We start from the raw sequence: 12,154 nt of genomic DNA on the forward strand, positions 1-12,154 counted from the left end.
TAGGAACGGAAAACTATAAACCAGTTGGAACCCCTATGGTTACTAGTTGCAGATCATCAAAGGAAGATGATTCAAATCCAGTGAATAAAACTGAGTATAGATCCATGATTGAAAAACTACACTATATTGTTCATAGCAGACCGGATATTGCTCATGCAATTGGTATAATGGCTAAATTTCAGAATAATCCTAAAGAGACTCATATGGTTGCACTGAAAAGAATTTTCAGGTATCTTGGAAGAACTATTGATTATGGATTATGGTATCCATACAAAGGAAACTTCTCTTTGAAAGTGTTCACAGATGTTGATTGGGCAGGTAATATAGATGACCAGAAGAGCACAACCGGTGGAGCATTCTTTCTAGGAGGAACACTGGTATCTTGGACTAGCAAGAAACAAATTTGCATTTCTCAGTCTACAGCATAAGCAGAATATGTGGTTGCATCTATGAACTGTACTTGAGCAATATAGATGAGAAATCTATTAGAAGGATTCAAAGAGACTATGACACAACCAATGATCATATATTGTGATAATACAAGTACAATAAGTATTTAAAAGAACCCGATATTGCATGCTAGAACAAAACATATTGAACTGAAGTATCATTTTCTGAGAGAGAGTTCAAGAAAAACAAGTCAAGATGGAACGTGTCAAACAAAGAGCAGTTCGTTGATATATTCACTAAGTCATTGCCTAAAGCGCCCTTTGAGTATCTCAGAGGCAAGCTAGGGGTTATACCCCTGCAAAAAGTCAATTAAGATGTTATTGCATCAATCCAATGGACTAATTGAAGATCTTTCACTGTAGATTGATGTGCAAAGGACTACTCCTCAGGGAGAGCAGCAGAGATGAAGAAAACACTAGCAGCAGAATATGAATTTGACACTTTGCACCTTTGGCATTGTTGTCAAAGGGAGAGAAGAAAAGTAAATGAGGAGAAGAACAGTGAACAGCAGAAAGAGAAGATCAAGTACAACAGTCATAACAATTAGTGTTCCAATTTTGCATGATAAGCTTTTGGTATTCTATTTTGGTGTTGCCATCAATGTCAAAGGGGGAGATTGTTGGCATAACTGATGAAGATAATGATGGAGAGATTATTGGCATATGAAGATGTTGATGAGATGAAGATAAACCGATAAAGTTGATGGAAATTGTTGGCTAGATGATGACGATATAGTTGTAATTTGTTTGATGACTTTATTTGTGTGGTCATTGATGGCAACCATGTTTGTTGAGTCATCTAAGTCATCTAGACCTACCGATATAGCCTAATTGGTAGAGAACTATGTTAGACAACAAAACTGCTTAAGTTGTTGTAAATTGGTAAACAGGAACAAAGTTATGATCAAGAGACTGGTACGGACAATTGGTGGAGTTAGGTGTTGCAGTTTGGAACATATGTTTATGACATTGGCACGAGTCTGTGATTGGAACCGCATCAGCAGATTCAATGTATTGAATTATGATTGACTGTTATGAACTCTATGAAGAATAATGTATACCGATAACAAATCTTTAACTGGTAATAATTTATGGTTTGGCAGTGGATCTTATCATGTTCATAACTTAGTGATGATGTATCAAAATTCGTGTGTAATGATAAGATTGTATTTGAGCACGTACAAGGATCAAGTTTTTTGGGAAACAGCAAAGTGCTTAGTAGAATGTGACAAGGGTTTGATTTCTTATCAAATCGATCTGCGGTGATGTGCGATGATCATTCAATGGTGGAAATTGTATAGAAATTTGTTGTAATGATTTGTAATGTAAATTCATTGTATTTTGAATGTGGTTAGGGTTATGTAGCCGGCCTAACTGAAAAATGTATTTAGGGCTAGTTGGAGAAGAAATTGTGTCGGTGATTTGAGAAAGTGTTGCCGAACCAGATTGAAGTGTCTACATGTGTGTAGCAGAGTTGAGCTGAAAAGGATATGTACTAGCAAGCAAGGAAGTGTTGTGATCATAGCATTAACCATGTTGTTCCCTAACACTTACAACAGTTTGAAAACCCTTAACCGGGTAGATCCTAACAGATCTTACATTGCAAACCTTCACCGGGTGGCTCATTAACTTGAGTTTAAATTCCTCTAACAAAGTTACTCCTAACAGGGTAGAGCTCCTAACATGGCTGAAGCAAATCCCTTAATCGGGTGACTCCTAACAAGGTCTACTCTTAACTGGGCATATTGTAATGCTCTTAACCGAGCTAGGCCTTTAACCGGGCGCATTCCAAAAGAGTGCAAATATTTTGTGGATGCTAATTCCCACCGTGGTTTTCCCATTTGGGTTTCCACGTGAAAAATTTGTGTTCATATGGTGGTTGCATTGTTGATTTGTGCATTTCATATCTTTACATTGTTTGCATAATGATGAACACTTGAGTGAATGGTTTGTTAAATCTACTAACCGGATTGTTTGAGTAATTACCGATACAGGTTTTTTGAAGTATTCTAGAATTGTTTTACTACTGATTCACCTCCGCCCCACCCCTCCCCCCTCTCTCAGTAGTAACCAGATCCTCATAATAACATTAGAATCATGTGTGTTTTCACTATCCCTATAAAAGATTAAGAACGAACCAGGACAAGAACAAGAAACCCAAACAGAAGATGCCATTAAAAATCATAAAGCAATCATAAAGCGATACGTGACCATGGACCTTCAAATGCATTTTTATTGAACTTTTTCCCAAGGATATCTAATACATCTTCTTCTTCTCGAAAACAAGTGAGCTTTTTCTATATAAACCTATTTGAAAATAAGAAAAGTTAAATCCATTTTTTCCCTTACGCAATAAAGATGATCTCTAGTTTCTGCTTAAACAATAATTTATAGTTCTAATATCATTAAAAATGAAGCATTGCCAGAACATGACTATTACTCAAATTTAAACGAACAGTTTGCATTCACCTAATGTGTTATATTGGCACCAGGTATGACAAGCAGTCATGCTGGTAACACTGCTGCAATGGCAGTGACCTAAGTAATCATAAAAATTTCCCTTGATAAAGTAGTCTTGCCATGATTTTTCAAAAATGCATCCTCAGAAACAACACCCAATTTGTCTAAACTAGAGCCCGCCATGATTTTAAGGAATGGGCAAAACCTTCACTAATTTTGACCCAATTTAAAAGAAGACCATAGTATATCACAATGCAGAAGCTACAGCATAAATTCCATCCCTACTTCTCTTCGTATCCAACCATTTGCATTGACCTTCTCAAAACAACATTGAGAAGATTACAGCATCTGAGGCATCTATGCCATTTTACTAAAACTATAATGGCTAATTTTTACGTGATTTTCCATTCCTGGATGGTCAATTAATGTTATATTCAAGTTCAACTCCCTGAAACAAATATTAACATGGAAGAAAAAATGTTTTAGTTGATAACTCATCGATTCCCCTCTCCAGATTTGCTTGGGCTCTCACAATTCATCTGGAGGATCATCCTGATTCATCACAAATTGCAGATTTCAATGGTGGTCATTATTTACAAGATCTAGATCATAAAGCACAAGATTTTAATAAAGATTTCCTTCATTACTACCATTCTCTTCAGAATCACTACTAGTATCACTGCTGTAGGTGCTCTCAGAGGAAAACTCAGACATTGAAATAGATGATGGCGTCCCCAATCCTACCGCTTCACTCTCATCACTGTCATCGAAGCTAGACAGCATAGAATCAATGTCACTGCAGCTGGTTTTTTTTAAAAAGATGAATTATATTTATAAATGGGCCAGCAACCAAAAACACACTGGTCAAAAGCTGAGCACGAAAGAGGCATTAGCAGTTTTAACCTTTTTTCAGCTGGAAATTCAGCTACCAAATGAAATTGTGGTCTTTCTGATCGAAGCCGTGCAATCCCTTCCACACTACAAAAGAAACAATGATAGCAATTGCTCCATCACAATAAAAAGCACTTTTAGCTGAAAATACTGAGTATCCTGTGCATTACCTAGGACTTGTCTGTCTTTCAAACCAGTCAGCTACAGCCAGGCCATCCTTGTTTGATATATCCTGTTTCAGAACAAAGAAGAGTATACACTAACAAATACTCCTAAAAGATGAATTACAAATAATTCAGGAAGCCAAACTTTTAAACACCAAACTGCTCCCCTGAGCGAACTCCTTACAGAGAATAAGAAGCATAAAACAGGCAAATGAGAAATTTCAGAAAAAAATTTGCTCACTAGATACTGAAGATATTTACACTCTCCAGAGCACAGAGCAAATAGAAATGTATCAACTTCCCCCTGCATTGACACCATTTAATATGCCTTTAGGATGCTTGAAAACAACCTAACTCCTTATAAGGAATACCAGTCAGGCAAGGAAATAGATTCCAAAAGAATTACATAACCACCTACTTCTTTCAAATGCATGCAATCTCGCAAAATGAGTGTTTGTAGTTGCAGTTCATTTCCAGTATGAGCGAGACTCCTGTAGACCAGTCAACTAAATGGCATTTAAAATTCATAAAAGAATTTTACTTACTATTCAGAAACTCTATACTCTTCATAAATTTAATTCTACAGAAGTATATATATATAGTAAAACTGGTCCTTCAATAAATTTGTCTAAACGTCAAAAAAATTATCATAACAAAAATCAGGCTTGAAAGAATCATAAACCTGAGAAATGTTCCAGTTAAATTCGATGCTGTGGAAAAATCAACAAACTTCAAATTGCAAAATCCCTACAAATTTTAAAAACAACCAGAAAGCGTCACAAAAAATCTAAAAATGCATGAACTGCTCTTATTAATAACAAAAAATGCAGATACAATTAACAGAAAACCAAAGTCGGACACCTTAAGAAGTGCATCCAATTTCTGATCGCTCAGCTTAAAACCTTTCAGTGACAGAGAGGATATTTTTGGGCAGCCTGTAAGGAACTGGGTACAAGTATAACTTCTCAGACCTTCCACTCTGCCTGCAAAATACAAATAATGGATTAAAACCATGGTCAAGGAAGAAATGCAAAACAAAAAAGAAAAAAGTAACAGAATTTTATGCAAAAAGTAAGACCAATTCTACAAACCTGTCTTTGACGACTGACAGCATAATCGTTCCAAAAAGTGACAGTGAGAGCTCAGGCAAGATAAAACTGACTTGAGTTGAACATGGCTGTTACAAAAATCATAAGTCTCCATGGGATGCTCACCTTTAAGCAACTTGAATGCATTCAAAAAAATTGTTTTGAAAACATGATGACATATAGTAAGACAATCATCAGTTGCAAGATTTATTCCAATGTATCTTCTAATGTCAAGAGTGTAAATGATGGAAAGAAAAGACATTGTCTTTACTAGGATACTTACAGATCCACAAGCTCCAGGTCAGAGAGCGATGGACAAGATGAAATTGCACCACACAAAGCCTTGGTATCTATTTCAGTAATATTGAATAAGTGAAGAGTCTTCAGCATTGACCTGCAATCCAAGTTGAAATCACATTAGCGGATATTCTTATGTACTATAAAGAAATGCAAATCAGAAGACTCCGAACTGTAACTTACCCAACCATACCATTTTCTGAAGAGAGTGTTTCAAGGCATGACCTTGTTAACATGAATGAACTCCTGTCTTGCTTGTAATTTCTATAGTGCCAAGATCTATCCAAGGCATCTGCAGATTTTAGATGAATGTCAACAGTCGAACCAAGAAGTTTGAAAGACGAAGTTGAACTCTTGCCTTGCTGCCCTGAAATCCCAAGCTTTAGGGACCTAACAATCATGTGTACTCCAAGGTTATGGTAGATAAAGATCTTTTGTTTGCAAAATATGTATGAAGTTTTGGCATACAAAGTTGCAGACTCCAACATCATTATCTTCAGAGAACATAACTACATCATAGCTGTAAGCATTTCATGATAAGGAAATTGCTTATAGAAAAGTTGAAGGACATACTATGGACTATCCATATCAGCATGTTCTTTTAAGTATCAAAGTATTCTGCTTCTAGCACACACACATGAACATACATACATAATAAATGTGTGTGTGTGCAAAGCATGCACACTAAAAACAGATCTATACGCCAAACAACCATTCTTTATGTGCTTCCCACATTAGTTGTGTATTCCCAAGTGTGACTCCACTGTCTATGAAACCACTCATAATATAATAATATTTCCTAATCTGCCTAAGTGTTTTTAGATTGGCATTTAGTCAACTCTAGCCTTCTTAACAGAGTTATTGATGACTCTTGGCCGGCACTGAATCAACTCTTACCTTTAGGCTTGCCAAGTTGTTCCCATGTCACTAAGCTTGCCTATTCTGTCACGTCCCCCGTTAGAAACTCTAATTGTGACATTTTGATCCAAATTCTATAACAAAATCAGACTTTCAAGAGGCCGGTTCTATTAAAGTGGCAATTCATCATTAATTTGGTTAGAAACAGCGATTAAAAGAGTGAGAAGATAAGTATAATATATAGGTGTGAAATTGATAAGACATGAAGCGATCACATATTAAATGACAACAAGCAACACCTAAAACAAGGACATTTGTTAATAGAAATGAACGATTTGGGATAGCAGCGATTAGGAAGGAAAGGATGCAATTACTAGAGTTGTATAATAATCATCAAAGGGTGCAATTAAGTTGTGATGCTGATTTGTTTAAATGAAGAGTTTTACAAAAGGACGTGTCTCTTTCCCATCAAAGGTTGCAACCATTCAATTCTACAAGGTATTTAATATAGATTGAATTTGATTATCTGAATATCTGCTACGGCATGAACAAATATCAATGCAAGTCAGAGAATAATAAAATACTAAGTCATATCGATGATGATTGGATCGATATCTAAACTAATGCAAACACAGAATGTTAACTAATGATTACATCCACCAATCAAAGCTAGAAAATATAGAACTGAGCTTGGTGAAAGGGATCGGTTTGCATCACTGGCAGCTGAATCTGTAACAGCAGTTTGATATACTGTACGTACTTATGACTAGTGCCTGTTAATGTTATGTTAGGTCTGCATTCCATAAGCGAATACATTTACAATCTGAGTTGGTATATACATCTAATATAAAACATTTAAAGGAATTTGTTAATAAGATTTACTTTGGTTTATAATAGGAATATCAGAAAGTATATTTGATTTCTTATGTATTCATACTATTAGATTAGCCTATATATTAATGGTCCAATCCAATTCTTCTGCTAATGCCTATGGAGGATGGGAATGATTTGTGTGTAGGGAAAGGCAATCTAAATCCTCACAAGTAAGGCAATCCCGAGATAGGGTAAGGACAGGTATACCAAAAACCAAAGTTCCCAAACTCGGACTCAGCTCTGACTCGGCAAGGCTGACTCGACTCGTGACTCGCCTCGGACTCGGCAATGACTCGGCAAAATAAGAAAACCCTTGAAATTTAGAGATTTTTAACGATTTAAAACTTGTTTCATACACCCATTATTGAATTAAGCTTAAAGACACTATAACATCATCAAATAGAAGTTAATTTGATCACATACATAAACATACACCCATCACATGCGTAGAAATGTAAATTGTAGCTGAAGGAATTAGAAAACATAGATATATAGAGTTATAAATGTTGTCCAATGTATATAAAATCCATGACTTCAAATGTTCCCAAACATATATGTAATTGTAAAGTGTAAACAAGAACAAGTCTATGGCTCAGGCTCTGGCTCAACCTTGTCTATCTGCCTCCTAGAAAGCTGTCTAAGGTAGGTCCTAGATGACTAAGTAACCATAGTCTCTGCCTGTGATGTGCCAGTCTGAGTAGCCATAGGTGTTGTGCCTGATCGTGCTCTATCCTCCTCCTCTGCCATAGCCACAACCTCAGCCTCTCTGTCTGCCTGGTCAACCCACTCAAGGTCCTCATCAGTGAAGACTGGATCGGTGGACTCAATGAGCCAATCGGACCCAAGGTCGACTTCCTCTAGAGTGATCAAAGAGGAGTCAGCGTCCAAAATCTGTCTGGTCTATTTCGCCTCTTCAGGTGGATGTGCTCGAACATGCTCCAGTTGTGCTCACATCCAGAAGCGTTGCATTAAAACCACAAAAAAATCATTAAAAAATGTTATGTTTTTTTCGTTTTTTTTACTACACTTTTTTAAGTGACATCGGCCGAGTCACGACCCTCGGACTCGGCGAGTCAAGGAGTGACTCGCTGACTTGGCAAGTCAAGCAAGTCACGCCCCCTGACCCGTCTGAGCCCAGGTCAGGGTCACCGTGACCCGGCAGGGATCACCCGGCCCGCTGACTCGCGTGACTCGCCGCGAGTCACGGAACCGTGAGTCAAAAACCTTGAGGGAGTAGTCCCAAGATGGGATAAGGGCCTACATCCGGAAACCTTGAGAGACCCTGCTTGTTGGTTAGTCTCTAAGCACCCTAGCACAATAGTTTTCCCTCCTCAGTTTGGTTTAGAGAAGTAACAGGGATAAGACCTTGATATATAGGGTTTTGGAATTGTAATATTAAGAAGTAAATGTTGAGACATGGACCAGCTAGGACTCGAACCTAGGACCTTCCATACGCTGCTGGAGTGCTCTACCACTGAGCTACTGGCCCCTCTTGGACCAATCCATCGTCGGTCCGGGTGTGGCTTATTTCCAACACCAACAGTAAATGCCTACTAATCTAAACATTTAAACTAAGATGTTATAATATGTAATGATGCATTTAATAATATAGATTAATTGTTCATAAACATCCTGCTTCCAAGTAGGGGACATTACAATTGGTATCAGATCATGATCCTGCGATTCCTGCCAACCTGCAGGGTAAAGATTAATAAATGAATCCTTCTAGTCAAAAAGAGGGAGTCTAAAAATGCTTGTATCATGTGAATACTCCATGTATGCTCCATGTCTCCGTACATTTATGTGTATGCATCGTGTCTTCGTATATTCATGTGTATATCTCGTATTTTCAAGTATATTGTGTAGTTCTACTTTGGTTAATCTAGAATAAGAGAATAACTAGAGTGAATCTAAAGATATGAATTTATTGGTAAAAGTTGGTCAAGTCCAAATCAGTTTGATGCCATTACAAAGATGGCCTTGACTCCTTTCTTTGGAAGATGAGAGAAAACCTATCTTAAATTAAACGTTCGCCAAGTTTCTACTATCAAATCATAATTCACATTCAAAACAAGCGAGAAAACATATATGATAATATCAAAGTAGCGTAGCTGAAGATGGATTAAAGATAGGTCTCTATGATCATTCAATCATTGCTTGAGAACAAGCAATTTTGGGGAGGGAAGGACTGTCATGTTCCGCATTAGAAACTCTAATTGTGACATTTTCATCCAAATTCTAAAACAAAATCAGAATTTGTTAATTATTGTGTTGTCAACTTGAGAAAGCATTCTCTTTACAAATGAAATAGCATACATAATGGACAGTGACAAAGATATTGATCACTGATGGTAAATCTGTAATAAACAATGAACAACAATCCATACGCATAAGTTGAGAGTCAAGATTAATACTTCCAAATATTACTAAGGATGATTATGAGTTTGCTTAGTTTTTAAGTTCAACTATTGAAAAAGGCAGCGACTTCAATAACATAGACAATGCGATTAGCATGAAGGAATGACTTCCTTAATAACACTGCTGACTTCTTATAATGAGCAGCAATACAATCAAAGAAATGGCAATAATATGTAACCGCTTAGAGAAGCAACAATTAATATGCAGCAATCCATGAAGAATATCTGATTTTAATGGTAACGACAGCAAACAACTAATATGCTGATTATTCAAGAGGCCGATTCTATTAAAGTGGCAATTCATCATTAATTTAATTAGAAACAGAGATTAAAAGAGAGTGAGAAGATAAGTATAATATAGAGGTGTGAAGTTGATAAGACATGCAACAATCACATATTAAATGACAACAAGCAACACCTAAAACAAGGACATTTGTTAATAGAAATCAACGATTTGGGATAGCAGCGATTAGGAAGGAAAGGGTGCAATTACTAGAGATGTATGATAATCATCAAAGGGTGTGATTAAGTTGTGACGCTGATTTTTTTAAAGAAGAGGAGTTTTACAAAAGGACGTGCCTCTTCCCCATCAAAGGATGTAATCATTCAATTCTACCAGGTATTTAATATAGATCGAATTCAATTATCTGAATATCTGCTACGGCATGAACAAATATCAATGGAAGTCACAGACTAATAAAATACTACATCATATCGATGATGATTGGATCAATATCTAAACTAATGCAAACACAGAATGTTAACTAATGATTACATCCACTAATCGATGGAAAAATATATCAAAAGCTAGTAAATATAGAACTGTGCTCAGTGAAAGGGATCGGGTTGCATCACTGGCAGCCGAATCTGTAACAGCAGTTTGATATACTGTACGTACTTATGACTAGTGCCTGTTAATGTTATATTAGGTTTGCATTCCATTAGCGAATACATTTACAATCTAAGTTAGTATACACATCTGATATAAAACATTTAAAGGAATTTGTTAATAAGATTTGCATTTGTTTATAATAGGAATATCAGAAAGTATATTTGATTTCTTATTTATTCATAATATTAGATTAGCGTATATATTAATGGTCTGATCCAATTCTTCTGCTAATGCCTATGGAGGATGGGAATGATTTATGTGTAGGGAAAGGCAGTCTAAATCCTCACAAGTCAAACAATCCTGAGATGGGGTAAGGACAGGTATAGCGGAAACCTTGAGGGAGTAGTCCCAAGATGGGGTAAGGGCCTGCATCCAGAAACCTTGAGGGAGCCTGCTTGTTGATTGGTCTCTAAATGCCCTAGCACAATAATTTTCCATCCTCAGTTTGGGTTAGAAAAGTAACAGGGATAAGACCTTGATATATAGGGTTTTGGAATTGTATTATTAAGAAGTAAATGCCTAGTAACCTAAACATTTAAACTAAGATGTTATAATACTTAATAATATAGATTAATTGTTGATAAACAGCCTGCCTCCAAGTAGGGGACATTACATATTCCGTTTCTACTTTTATAATTTTAAATTTTAGTTAGTATAAGCTAAGTAACCGGTTCGGCTTCGGGCACCGGTTTGGGTTCGAAGAACCCGGTATGCTGGTACGGCAAAATTTTGAAAAGGGGTTTGGGTTCATTTGGGTTCGTTAGTACAAAAACATGTAAATTTTATATATATATATATTGATATTTGTGAAGCCTATAAGCATGAATTAAAATTTGCATGTCACATAGCATCATATAAACAACAAAACAAACATAAGCTTGTAATCATAGCATCATGATGATACCATAATAGCATCATATACATCAAGTTTAATATCAAAATGACAAAATATTCAAGTATCATTGTTTCAACTTTCAACAATATAAAGTTTAATCATCAAATGGATCATCTAATTCATCCTCCTCCTCCTCCTCCTCCTCCTCAATGACATTGACATTAGATGAGCCAATGCCACTTTTAGAGGTGAAATGAGTGAATATAATGTTTTAGAAGTTACTTTTAGGGTATAAGATTCACTTTTTAGCAGACGGAATTCAAAAAAAAAAAGATTTTGCAAATAATTTGCATTTTTGGGCCGCCCATCCACCCGGGTTTGACCAGGGACGAACCACCTCTAGGTTTTTCGAACCCTAGTTGAACCAGTCCGAACTGGACCCGAACCAGGAACCCGTTCGAACCAGGACCGGTACCAGGGGGGTCCAAGGGCAAACCCGGTAACTTAGAGACTTATAAGAATGGTACCATTGACTATGACAAAAAAATATTGAATGGGTAGAATGTATATGAGAAGATGTGTTCTAGCTAAGATTTTCTGCTTCAGTGAATTTGATTTTATTTGGTCATATTGGAAAAAGAGGGCAGTTTACGATTTTTATTTTTCTGTTCTTATTTCCTTGACTACTATGGTCTTCACTGTGTGTCTTGAATTTCATATCATTTTAAATTTCAAATCCTAAACATTGGACACACTAAAAATTCATGTTATAAAGGTTCCATGCTTTGTGCCTTGGCACATCGTAGCACAATCTAGATAGCTTTTAAAAACAAGAAATATGAAATACAAAATTTCTACAACTTCATTCAATTTGGAACAACAATGACTCCATAGAGGCAGTTTTAAGTTCAATTCAGGCAGCATAATGCA

General features: G+C 36.4%; 1 protein-coding gene across 4 annotated transcripts in view; it reads right to left on the minus strand.

Moving 5' to 3' along the window:
* Positions 1-2,992: 2,992 nt before the first annotated feature.
* Positions 2,993-12,154, minus strand: part of LOC131069052 (F-box protein At4g02760) — a 56,739-nt gene continuing 47,577 nt past the window's right edge. Inside the window, exons 3-13 of one of the 4 annotated variants that reach the window (XM_058004366.2) lie at positions 5,533-5,739; positions 5,336-5,446; positions 5,056-5,141; positions 4,826-4,947; positions 4,647-4,711; positions 4,383-4,455; positions 4,206-4,268; positions 3,971-4,032; positions 3,813-3,887; positions 3,560-3,705; positions 2,993-3,461 (exon numbers count right to left, since the gene is read on the minus strand). In XM_058004366.2, coding sequence (XP_057860349.1) covers positions 3,457-3,461; positions 3,560-3,705; positions 3,813-3,887; positions 3,971-4,032; positions 4,206-4,268; positions 4,383-4,455; positions 4,647-4,711; positions 4,826-4,947; positions 5,056-5,141; positions 5,336-5,446; positions 5,533-5,739 — 1,015 coding nt within the window. In that variant the 3' untranslated portion in view covers positions 2,993-3,456. Of the gene's footprint in view, positions 3,462-3,559; positions 3,712-3,812; positions 3,888-3,970; positions 4,033-4,205; positions 4,269-4,382; positions 4,456-4,646; positions 4,712-4,825; positions 4,948-5,055; positions 5,142-5,335; positions 5,447-5,532; positions 5,740-12,154 lie in introns of all 4 variants that reach the window. The other 3 variants (XM_058004367.2, XM_058004368.2, XM_058004365.2) reach the window with 3 other exon arrangements.

The sequence above is a fragment of the Cryptomeria japonica genome, chromosome 4, assembly GCF_030272615.1.
Source record: "Cryptomeria japonica chromosome 4, Sugi_1.0, whole genome shotgun sequence".
Classification (NCBI taxonomy): domain Eukaryota; kingdom Viridiplantae; phylum Streptophyta; class Pinopsida; order Cupressales; family Cupressaceae; genus Cryptomeria; species Cryptomeria japonica.